Raw genomic sequence first — 12,462 nt, 5'->3', positions numbered from 1 at the left:
TCTATCCACTACGCCATGCTATTTTCATTGTCACAAGTACAGTTTTCTTGTTGAAAAACAAATGGATAGGGATTGCACATTGACACTCCCTTCATTTGCTGATATCCGGATTTTGTTAGAAACTACTGATGAGCCTCAGTGTCATATTTGTTACTGATATACATCTGGGTCTTGCAGTTCTGATTTAGCCGGTTAACTTTTTTCCTTGGCATCTCTTAAGATCTCCAACTCATGAGTACCGAATTTAAGAAAGAAATTACTTCCTTAATCCCATTCCCTCTACATATGTGGGTAAAGCTGAGAATACTGCCATTAGTTCTTTAGATAGTTTATTTTATAATATCGAATTCCAGACCATTAATATTTCCCTTTCAAAGATCAGTGCTACTGAAACTGTCTATTTTCAAGTGTCTTGCTTTTTCCTCTGTGTATTTGTTTCTTCTCTGCCTTCGTTTTGGTGTCATCTATCATTATGCAATTTGACTTCAGGCCAAGGCTGAAAAAGAAACACTTTTAAAAATTATAGCCAATACTAGGCTGTGCATCAACATGCAGCAGATGCTTAAGGAGGGATGTGGTAAAGTCTCTTCTGGAAATTAAACACAACAATCCAGGGACTTTCTCAGTATGAGTCCTTAGGCTTTTTGCCAGAAGTGTATCTAACTTGTTATATATCTAGCTGATCCTTTATTCTTTACAAACAGTTGTGTAATCTATTTGATAACCATTTCAATTGAAAGAATAAGGATGATGTTACAGCAATGTATTAGAAAAATGGATTTCTAGCCAAAGAAATCTTTGCCAAAAGGTCACTAAATGCTGCAGCAAAATCTTAAATACTGTATTTTGATGCAAGAGAATCTAGATAGCAAAGTCAGGGTTTTGTTCACTGAATTAATTTAGCATCTTAACCAAGTCCTCCACCTTCCATCCACTTCCATCCATCCATTCTCATCACTTAAGTTCCCACTTACCTAAAATAGCAACAACGTACGGAACCAGCGGCTAGGGCACACCAACCCTTAATGGCTGTTAATTCATTCATTCAGTCATATTTATTAAGCGCTTACTGTGTGCGGAGCTCTGTACTAAGTGCGTGGAAAATACACTTCGGCAACCAATAGAGACAATCCTTATCCAACAATGGGCTCACTCCCAGAGGGCCACCCAGGCCATTTTTGGGGGGAGACTGGGAGCAAGTCCTTAAGGTTATCTATAAGGCCATGCAGGACTTGAAGTGCCAAGCCCAGTGGCGATTTGAGGCAACACGACAGGGCTCCTGAGGCCTTTCCTGACCATCAGGTGACTTGAAAAAGTCCAGCACAAGCAAGACCAGTACATGCTCTGGGGGCCACAAGGGATGCAGAGGAGCTTCTAAGAAGAAGCCTAGCCTCCAAGGATGATGAGTCCAGTAAATAATCATCCTTGGAATCCCTGAATGATGTGGAAATAATATTCAGCCCCTTGGTATGGCCCCCAAAGCAGGAGCTGGGTTAGATATCTCTGGGGTTCTCAGAGCAGGTCCTCTGATAATAATAATAATAATAATAATAATAGCATTTATTAAGCACTTACTATGTGCAAAGCACTGTTCTAAGTGCTGGGGAGGTTACAAGGTGATGAGGTTTTCCCACTGTGGGCTCACAGTCTTAATCCCCATTTTACAGATGAGGGAACTGAGGCCCAGAGAAGTTAAGTGACTGGCCCAAAGTCACACAGCTGACAAGTGGCGGAGCCGGGATTTGAACCCATTACCTCTGACTCCAAAGCCCATGCTCTTTCCATTGAGCCACGATGCCTTCTTGGTCCCCAGTAATGGTGGGGAGTTACAAAGGTGTACACAGTTGGTTAAGGGCTCTGTTGACACAGTGTGTAGGTCGTACCCCAGGACAACCAGGTCATGACTGTAGCAGAAATATGCTTCTTCCAACCACTGAGTTGGAAGGGAATTCAGAGATGCTGAGCTCTCTCCTGCTCTCCAAGGACTGTGTACCCAGAGAGAATTTGGCAAATGCTTTGAAGTGTTAGAAGCCCTTGGATGAAAGATGATTTATGACTGTAAATTAATTCCAAATGTACGGCAGAGTACTGAGAGGAAATCTAAGAGCTAGGTATAAAGTATTGTAACTAGGATGGGAGAAAAGAAAAGCACCTTTTTAACAAAGCAGACAAAATGCCAAGCTCAGAATAGCTATAAAATCTTGAACCAAGAGCAGATATCCAAATAATACCTGGAGATTTTAGGGGAAAAACTATTCCAGACATGGGTAGGGAATGGTGTGGAGAAAAATGCATGGTTAAAGTATGTTTCCTTAACGTAGCTATTACCTTCATTAGAGGATGACACTAAAATCCTTCCATCTTTAAAAGTCCAAGAAGCTCAAAACCCATCAGTTCATACAACTTGTTTCTCTTGCCAAGAGAGAACAGAGGCTAGCATGTGCCATAAAGTATTTTGAACATTAAAAGATTGATAAGCTTCCTCCAGCTGTCATCTTCCCTCAAATTTACACTCCCTCAATATGCTTATTTCTAAGGTCATTGAGAAAACAACTGATTCAATACCAATGATTGATTGGAACAATAAAAGAAATCTCTAAATTTTCAGAAAGTAGACACAAAGTCAAAAGTAGTGCACAGTTGAATCCTAAAAATAATTATCAAGTGGGATTTTTAAAGATGGGAATGTTATTTTATTTTTATGAGAGCTGATTAAAAATGCCCCTGTAATAAAGCGGTGCCCAAACAGTAAGTCTAGAGTCATACTTTGTGTTCATCCATACTTGAGACACCTCACTTTGTCATTTTCTTTCCTCTGCTGCAAGCTGCATGTAACTCTGTTTAGCGATAGAAAATAGAGTGGAAGAATGCCTTGCAAATAAGAAAACATCTGGATTGCATACATATCCTGGAGTATTGAGAAGATAGATTCAGGCCTTCTGAATCTTGTAATGTAGTCTTATGCTTTGGGATATGGGAGAGAAAACAGGACAAGTTTCACTTCATAGTGCCAGCAGACCCTATTTTGCAAAGGGGAACAATTGACAAAAACCCTGCACCCATAAGAGCTTGATGCAAGACTAGCCTTTTAGCATCTTCAGTGGCCTTTTACAAAATTGAAACTAAACTTTCTCATCTTTAATAATCCTACTTGGCAGTGGATAACTGTCCATCCCTTGAGAAAACAGACTTATCCTCCCAGTATTCGTTGAAACTTTTACCCAAAATATTAAGGGAAAATGGGTACAGAGGAATTTATCCAGTTTATTGTGGTTTATGTTCAGTTCCAGAGGGAGTTACGGAAATCTTTATGGCCAGTTGGCTTAACTGTACAAGTATAATTCCAGCATTTCTCATAAGCAATGTAGTGAAAGGAGAAATGCGGGACATTTTAAAGAGGTAGTAATATTCGGGGTTATACTAGGTGCTCAGGAGTATATTATCCACACAACCTCCAAGAAAGAAGAGAGTCCCTGGAAAACATAGTCATAGTTCACCGCTCATGAAATTAGGCCTAGTATCTGGTGTGATGCAGGACACAGAGATGTCTTCACTTAATGTCTGGGGCCTCCTAACTGCTAGATCCAAAAATAGCTTTTTGACTGTGGCCTAGTCTTGTTTACTTGTAAGAATACACCACAGCAATCAGTGAGGTTTTGAACAGTTTCTTTCCAGGCTCACATTCCACGTTATCATTTCCATAGGAAGAAAGGGTGGAGGCTTGAGAAGGTTTGATTCTGTGTTGAAACTCTGTAATCAAAAGTCTTCAGCTCTGTTCTTCAGAAATCTGCCTTGTTTCTGTTTTACCATGCTAAAAATGGGGGTGATTTTCCAAACATATCATTTAACATCATAGAAAGAAATCATTTTCAATATTACCAGATTTTTTTAGTTCATTTATCTTATGGTTATTTTTCCCCTAAACCATTTTCATTAAAAAAGGGATCAATATGAAAAAAATATATATTGGTGATTCAGTGTAACTGAAGAAGTGTATATATTGTCTGGAGCTTTAAAAAGCTTTTCAGGCGGTAAGGGTGAGGTGAATTTAAAAGTGCAGCTTCAGTCTCATAATATTTGTTTCCCTTGACAAATTCAAAAGGCGGTTGCATTTTCCAATAATGTTTTTTTTTTCCTTTATTGCATAAACTTGTTTACTCTGTGCTGTTTAACAATAAAGGCTGTTCTTGTGAAAAGAAGAAAAAAAGTAGGGTTATTTCCACCCTTTGCAAACTTATATATAATTTTGGAACAACAATTAATATAAATACATATTGAATTGTGGAGATCTAATCAAACTCCCAACAGTCATGTTATTCTTCGCTTGAAATCCCAACCAGAATAAGTATATGTATTATAAATGTTGTTTAAAATGTTTTTGTAAAAAAACAACAGGGCAAAACAGTTTGCTGAAGTGGAAAAAATAAATCAATGCCATTAGATTTATAGCAATAGGCAACATAATGTTTTCCTGCATTAGAGCTGTTTGCTCTGAAATCTCCCAAATGAGATGCCATTAGCAAATTACTCAACAAAGCAAATTATATACACCTATGTATTGGCAATTGTAGGTGCTGATAACAACTAATAGCGGATATAGTAAAAAATAGTTGATGTTCTGTGGTATTCTAAAGCAGTTCTGGTAAAAGCAACCACCTTTAAATTGACAGTAAATAATCATTTTTGCCCTCTGAGTCTGTGGTAGGAGAAGAGGTTCTTGAAAAAGCTACTCCAGAATGTATCTTCCACAACATGTTTAACTGATCATTTTAATAGCATGCCAAAAATTAAACAATCACTTTGGCGTTAATCTCATTTAAACGAACCATAGCTGTTTGCACACCTACGTACCAGCCTCTCTGAACATCCCGGCTCTGTAGCTGGTTATGTTCCAATCAAGGCTTTCCTTGGCTTACAGCCAACCATATTCCCATAGCAATTCTCCACCCTCTCTCTTATCCATCTGCCCACTACCCACCCACTTCTCCCTCCCTCTGACTAGATCTACCCAGCCACAGTTATCTACATTATGCAGGCAAAAAAACAAAAAAAAACTTTGATTTTACCTAAACTGTACACATAATTAAGGGAGATGGAGAGATGAAGGGTTCAGCAGTTCAGGTTTGTTCAATAGACTGTCCACGTTGTCCAGATTGATCAGATGTTCAACTCCTCACCTCTCTTGACCTAGTAATATATTGCCTGAGAAGAACTCAGAATCCCTCTGCTCCTTCTCAAAGTTCATTCCCTACCAGCATTAAAATGAACCCTGACAAAACGAAGCATCAAACTTTTTGAAACCCAGATCATGTTAGAGTCTTTGACACCCATTTGTGGTTTCTCTCCAAGACCTGCTTTTTGTACTGTGGGTGCAGCAGGAGCTTGCCTGTCAGGGGCAAGAGTGAGTGAATAGCATTGTGTAAACATGAACACTATAATTTCTAAGATTTCTCAATCCTGAAGGTCTCAGGACTGAGGCGAAACTTCATCATCAACCCAGATATCGCGTACACCTGCTTTATAAAAGAACATTCTATTTTGAGAATTTGTTCTTCTAAGGAGGGAGTTTAGGTGTTTTTTCCAGAGAAGTGTTAACCTCTATTGGAATAAAATAGCTTAGTAATAAGAAGATTCCATGCCACTTTAATAATATTCTTCTTTTTCAGTAATGAGCATTTCCTCTTTGCTTTCCTCTATCCCTTACAGTTAGCCAAGGTAATGTACTGTGAAATGATTAACAGATGCCACTGTGAAAAAGAAGTTTCAATTAAGTTGATGTAAACATATTTAGAAGGTGGGCACTTGCAGAATTATATGACTTTAATACATTTAGTTATTTATTTTGTCTTCATGATGAGCCATAGTGTGAATAACCTGCCACCAACATTCCTTCAGTAACCAAAAGAGAATTTATGGATACTGTTCAACCGGACCTGATGTACCTAAATTCTTTAAATTAGAAAATTAATATTTTATCTGATCGAGTCTTATTTATTCCCCTGGCAGTTTTATGTATATATATGTAGTATTTTTAAAGTATTGTACTATGTGCTAAGCAGTGGGGTTGAAACAAAATAAATGTCTATGCCACACGGGGATTATAATGTAAGAGGCAGGGCGGGTAAGAATGTTATCCCCATTTTACAGATAAGGAAATGAAGCCCAGAAGGGTTAATTGATTTGCCCAAGGTCAGACAATAGGCAGGTGGCAGAGCGGGGTCTCGAACCTGACTTCAGTCTCAGACTCTTTCCACTAGGCTACGCTCCCTCCCAAAAGAACAGATTTTTTTTAAATAGTCCATAATCTTTTTTTGTCTGTATATTTCGTGTCCTTTGCAATTTGGTTCACAATTTAGAAGTGTAATGTCAGTGAGAAAAGAGTGATCTAGTTTCACTAAGATCAAGAACCTTGTTGGAAATAGTAAACTATTCCTCTGTAAGGGAGTTTCTCCCGGGAGATCTTTTTCTAGGGTTCAGATTCTGCTGAGAAATCCCCGAAAGTAAACTCTTAATACAAGGGGAGAGAAAACATACCTGGAAAATGGTGGTGACTTTTCCCCCATCCTGTCTCTTTTTACCCCACCTCACACCTTTCCCTGAGTTTGCTGCTGTCATTGGGTGACAGAGTGCTGCGATAGTTGGTCATGGGGCTGACCAGGGTAAGACATGAACCATGTTAGCCAGGGACGAGCAGGCTTGTTGAAATCTGTTTTTCATTGTAAAGAAATCTGTTTTGAGCCTGAATCTGCCAAAAGCCACCTTAATGCTAACCATGGAATACTCATTACACTGTGAACCCACCCAAAGAACCTTGACATCCACACGTCTCCTGATTGACTGAGAGCATTCCAAGTCTTCCACTTTCTCCAGCCCATTTATTCTGCCCTGCTGCTTTCCAGGGTCCAGGTAAGATGGATGATGAAAGCGCAGGAGGAGGAGAGTAAAGGAAGACAGTAAACCAGTATTTCCCCACTGCCCCAACAGAGAGCTGTCAATCGAAGAGATCCTTGAGCTAGTCAGGAGCTATCCCAAAACTGATCCCTTTTCCCAATTATTAGCCAGTTAACGAATTGTGTATTGTCAATGGTAAGTCTCAAATAGATTCCATGAACTTTTTTTTTTAACCCACCACTAGACTTGGCTCATACAGACGTGACCATTCTTATCGTTTCCAGGAAATACTGGAATTTCAAGTCTTTTAATGATGATAAAAGGCTTATAAGAATAGGAGTTAAAGACTGCTTACATGCTCTTCCGTCTCCATACACGCAGTGTAAAAAGTTAGTGAGAACTCCTCATACAAATTAAAAGTCTGTATTTAGAATAAAAACCCCCTTATATGCTAGATTTTCATCATAGCAAGTCTTCAACAGTTACGTTACGTAGCTTATGAAATTTGCCCAAAAAGAAGGGGACGGGCAGTGCCAAAAGAAATATTTGGCCATGGCGTATTGACTGGTAGGTTTTTTGTTTTTGTTGTTTTTTTTTGTATTTGTTCATTTCATGTCCTGCATCTGTGACTAAGCTGGAAGACAAGCAAGTGGAAACTTTGCAGCCTTTCAGGCTAAACATTCAAATAAGACAATGATCAAGTCAAACTTTCGGTTTCAGAACCCTGGGTCAGTTCACTGTCAAAATTGCAGGGTATACCAAGGCCAAGCAAATCTTATCCAGTTATCTTGAATGTGAGCATTGCTTGGAACGGAGTTAGCACTTCATAAACACCATTATCATTATCTTTATTACTCTTATTAGCGTCATCATTTATAAGGTACAGAATAAGAGAAATGTGCCCCTCAGAACATCTGTAGCTAGAAACCTGTTCTGTGGATTTACATCTGAGAATCGGGTCCCCCAAAAAATGGTATTTGAGAGAACTCGAGAAGTAACTTATTTTCCTCCTAACCTTCAGGTTTTGAGAACTGTACACTTGAAACACTTTTTGGTGTATTTTCAGACTACAGTGCATAGTGTTTTTATTCTCATTATGTTGTACAAATTGTATCGGAAATACTTAAATTATTCTATTCCAGTGAAACAATGACTTTTAACCAAATGGAACAGTAAAACAAACTTGCTCTAAAATCCATCTGCTCTCCATTTTCTTATAATCTATAATCAGGAAATCCATTCTTCATGCTATATAATTTCTGTGCTTTTTAGCGGGCAGTAGAATGTGACGTTCCACTTTGAATCTCATCTAAATTGATAATTGTCCAGGCATAGTGTAATTTTAAATTATGTAATGAAAAAAGGTTTAATCTGTATATTAGAAGGTATATTATAAGAGTGTTTTTTGGTTGGATTTATTTTTTTGCTTCTGAATGTAAATGAGAACCTTCTTTTTGGTGAATTTATCCTAAAGTGGTACAGCTGCCTCAAAGCAGGCCACAGTTTTCTGAGTAAGAAGAAGGTTGTGGTTTCTGAGCTGGTTAAATGCAGGCTCTTCTTAACTATAAACCACATGCATGTATTCATCATTGATTTTCAAATGATGGGTTTCTGTATCATCGGTTTAGGATCCACAGTCTTGCATTCCTGAATCCATATTATGCCAAAGGAATAACAATTTGGTGGCTGGAAACAGAAATGGTTATTATATGGCTCCAAAATGTTAGCTGGCATAATATGCCAAAAACAGCAGAAACCCACTAGTAAAGAGCAGATTGCAGTAGCTCTTAAAAATAATGTTTTGCTCTAAAAATATAAATCTATGAAATGTCATCATGGTTCAAAATATTTTACATCAGTATGTAAATACATTAAAATACGTGACTTGTGTTCTAAACTGGCGTAATTTCTAAATAATTGGGAATATTCCTGGGGGGCGGGGGGAGTAGATTTATTCTTTGAATAAATCCGTTTTTGGTTTATGTAAGTTAGGAGGGAAATTGAAATGAGAGTTTATTTTTAAACGGTCATTTTCTTTCCTCTGCCCGAAATCAGTCAAATGTGGGCAATATGTGGCCTTTGCTGGAATTTCTCAAAAAGTTTACTGTAGAAAATTTTTTTTAAAAAAATGTTTTTCACTGCCGCTGCGATGCAGCTCCATTTTCACACGTCGGACTAGTACTTGTCATATCGTAGGACAACACATTTCACAAGGCAGTTTTACTTCCTTTTAGCAACTTAGCTCCCATATGCAAACCAGTATCAGCATTTACTGGGCTTATGCTTCAGTTTATCCAGATTTAAGTCATGCTTCCCTGCCCAGCTTAATTGACTTTTTTCTTTCTTTTGCAATTACCCAGATAATATTCTGTTTATTTAACCCAAATCTCATAATTATTTGCTGAAAGCATGTTGTCCGGTGGATCAAAGTGAACTTGATATGGTCAACCAGAAAGCTCAGTTCAAGGTTTCTCAGTGAATCTTGCTCCTGGGGCTTCTCTCTTTATATCCTCATCATCTTCACGTATTTAATAAACTCAAGAACACTGGACATCCATCCGCAAAATAATTTTTAATTGAGAAGCTGACTGCTACTAAATGTGAAATTCTTCTAATTGTTCTGCTATTTTAAGCTGTTAGATTGTGCTGCATTTTAATTAACATATAGTTCGCTTTAAATTGTGCATGAAGGGATAATAACACCACCTTGGATTTACCTAGTACTTTTTCCCCAAGATATCATCTTTCTGAACAGCTACTGAAAAGCAATGGGTTCTTTACCTTTTCTTAGGTGGCTTTACAAAAACTTAAACAATGTTCTTAATCTTTTGTTGTTCTGTTTATTAAATGATTCAGGGCACGTGGGTGATCATGAGAGGCTTTCATTCTGTATTGCACAAAGTGGAATGTGTAAATGAATAAGGCATGAAGAATAAATGTGCTTGTTCCTGTTTCTGTCAAAGACAGTATATTCCAACCTAAAAGATGGGTTTACAGAAGAAAATAAGCTGCTCACAGATCCCCAAATATCACTGTGCTCAACATTTAAATGCCCAAAGTCCTCATATCATCCCAATTTTGTAAAACTGAGTTAGTCCGACTTGCCCAGCAATACCTTCGGGCAAGATGAGGTTTTGTTTTTCTGCATAGGAAGCAAAACAAATTCAGAAGAAGTGTGCAATCAGTTTGCCCTGATTTGGGTGCAGAATAGGTTGCCAAAATTCCACTTTCTTTGGCTGAGCATGTCATTAGGAAAGGAGTGAGCATGGCAATTTGCCTCCATCCTCTGAAGCATAAGGCAACCCATCCAAATACCCATTGTTCTTTTAGGAAAGGGTCAAGTTAAGACTTAAAAAATTCCCTCTAGTTCTGTTGGGCAGATACTGTGGCTGAGATGAATCAGTGCTTTGGGAAGCATCACTGCATTCCAGTCCCAAGGTAGAAGAGATGCTTTTGGTGTTCCAGAAGAGCTTCAGTTGGAAGACGTAGCCCCTTAGCATGGTTACGAAAACTCTGCAGAAGTGAAGGGCAAATAACAAAGAAAGTTTGCTTGAAGAAAAAGGGAACTGAGATGTAAAATGTTGAAGAATATTTCTAAACCTTCCCCTTCTCCTGCATGTCTTGAAAATTATAGTCGTTCTCTTCTTCTCTTCTACCCTTTCTTTGTTTAAGGAGCAAAACCCCAGAGAACAGGAAGAGAGTGAGTCAGGGCAAGGCAAGACTCTCTGTTGGATTAGTCGATTAAAGCACCAACACAATTGTATGCTTTTCTTAGCCCATAAGGCTGTCTGACTTTCTTCCCTTCTTTTCTAAATAGAAAAAAATTAGGTTTAGGCTGATTTAAGTGCACATTAGTGTACATTAGTAGAGCCTCTTCATAAAAAAGACTTTGGCTTCAGTGCAGTATAAAAATGTTGACTGCCTTGATTAAGAAAAAGAATTTGTTCCAATTTCTGCTCCCTTCATTGAGTCATTCTTTCAGCTTCCACTCCTATTATTTTCTTATATTTCAGTTGCATAATTGTGTGCATTGTGAGTCAAGCAATTGCTTTTTAACTTACAGTCATCTGGAAGAACATCAATCCCAGGTGTCAGTAAGTTATTCAGCTGCATTTTATTGTCATTTCCCCACACAGGGAATGGGTATGGCAACCCCCGAAACTCACCAGGTCTGCTGGTCTCACCTGGTAATTTGAACAAGAATATGCAAGCGAAATCTCCTCCACCGATGAATCTGGGGATGAACAACCGTAAACCAGATCTCCGAGTCCTGATTCCACCAGGAAGCAAGAATACGATGCCATCAGTGGTAATGCGACATTGCATCTTTCATCCGTTTTTGGATAGTCTTCCAACTCCTATAGCTGTTTTATTTCTTATGGGGAGGTATCTGTTTTGGTTTAGTTTTTATATAGCTGTGTTTAATACGCTTTAAATTCAGGAATGAAGTCACCACTATTACCAGTGTGGCTTCTCTATCCAGGGATCACATATGGGGTATAAATTGGGCTTCTACAATTTAGTTGACTTCTCCATTTCCTAGAAGAAAAAGCGACAGCATATCAAATCAAATCTGCTTTGGCTGAAGGAGATTCCTTTTGAAAATGTGTTGCAGTGGTTCATTTATGGTCTACTGTCCCTCACTAATAGCATGTGTAAACACATAGTAGCCAGAAACAAATGGGTACTTAAGTCTGGAGAACAAGAGTCAGTTTTTGCTATGAACAGAACAATAGGCATTTCTCTGAAAGAATAAGATAGGTAAAGCATCCAGATCAGTGCACTTTCTGTTAGGTTTAAGTAGGGGATGTGGAATTAAATTGATCAAGATTTTTCCCATCCCTGTTTAATTCAGCTTTTCAGAAGCAAGATTGAAGAGCCAGTACCATTAAAAAAGGGTGATGGAAACAGAACTCCGGCAACCTGCTTTGGTTCCACTATAAATTTATTTTTCCCCCCATGGGTTGGCATCAAGTTTTAAAAAAGCTGTGCTTGCTTATTAGTTTAATATGGCACCGTGCAGATTTATTTTGAATATCCAACCAAAAACTGCATAGGATGCAGCAGTCCCTTCTGAACAGACCAGTTCTAATAAATGCAGTCTCCTAAAGCTCTACACCCAAATACACTAAGGCAGTGCAAGTTGCCGCCGTCAGATGATTTATTCCATGGCCCGTAAAACTGGTACTTTGCTAAGGATTGAATGAATGACCCAACCTCTGGCATCCAGGTGCTGCTGTTCTCTCCTTTGCCAACAGTTGGGATTTGTCACACAATCTTTTCTCAAGCGATGAATAATGAATGTTGAGACAGTGACCCGAGTTGAAAACTGCATAGATTGTCTTCATCTTGGAAATAAACATCTCATTAGAGAAACAAAGACTGGTTTTGAAAGGAATGTATTGCTTAATATGTTGGGCTAAAAACTGTTTAAATTTATTGCACCTATCAGCAGATACCTTGAGTTGTATTCAAAAGTTTACCCACTAATAAATATTTACAGTCACTAATTATTAATACCCCTTTCCTATGCTCTCAGTCTGAGGATGTTGATCTGCTTTTGGTAAGTGG

The 12,462-nt window shown here is 38.4% G+C and overlaps 1 protein-coding gene and 1 long non-coding RNA gene across 6 annotated transcripts in view; one reads left to right on the top strand and one right to left on the bottom strand.

Moving 5' to 3' along the window:
- MEF2C (myocyte enhancer factor 2C) overlaps window positions 1–12,462 on the top strand; it is a 175,501-nt gene that overhangs the window by 144,321 nt on the left and 18,718 nt on the right. For all 5 annotated transcript variants that reach the window (XM_038765868.1, XM_038765867.1, XM_038765865.1 and 2 more), the window contains one exon: window positions 11,028–11,200. In XM_038765868.1, coding sequence (XP_038621796.1) covers window positions 11,028–11,200 — 173 coding nt within the window. The remainder of the gene's footprint in view (window positions 1–11,027; window positions 11,201–12,462) is intronic.
- LOC119944747 lies at window positions 9,649–12,232 on the bottom strand. Its single transcript, XR_005455946.1, has 3 exons — window positions 12,109–12,232; window positions 11,076–11,430; window positions 9,649–10,404 (listed from the first exon to the last, which is right to left on the bottom strand). It is a non-coding gene; the product is annotated as an uncharacterized LOC119944747 (long non-coding RNA).

This window comes from Tachyglossus aculeatus, chromosome 23 (assembly GCF_015852505.1).
Source record: "Tachyglossus aculeatus isolate mTacAcu1 chromosome 23, mTacAcu1.pri, whole genome shotgun sequence".
Classification (NCBI taxonomy): domain Eukaryota; kingdom Metazoa; phylum Chordata; class Mammalia; order Monotremata; family Tachyglossidae; genus Tachyglossus; species Tachyglossus aculeatus.
This window is presented reverse-complemented; position numbering and strand designations above follow the sequence as displayed.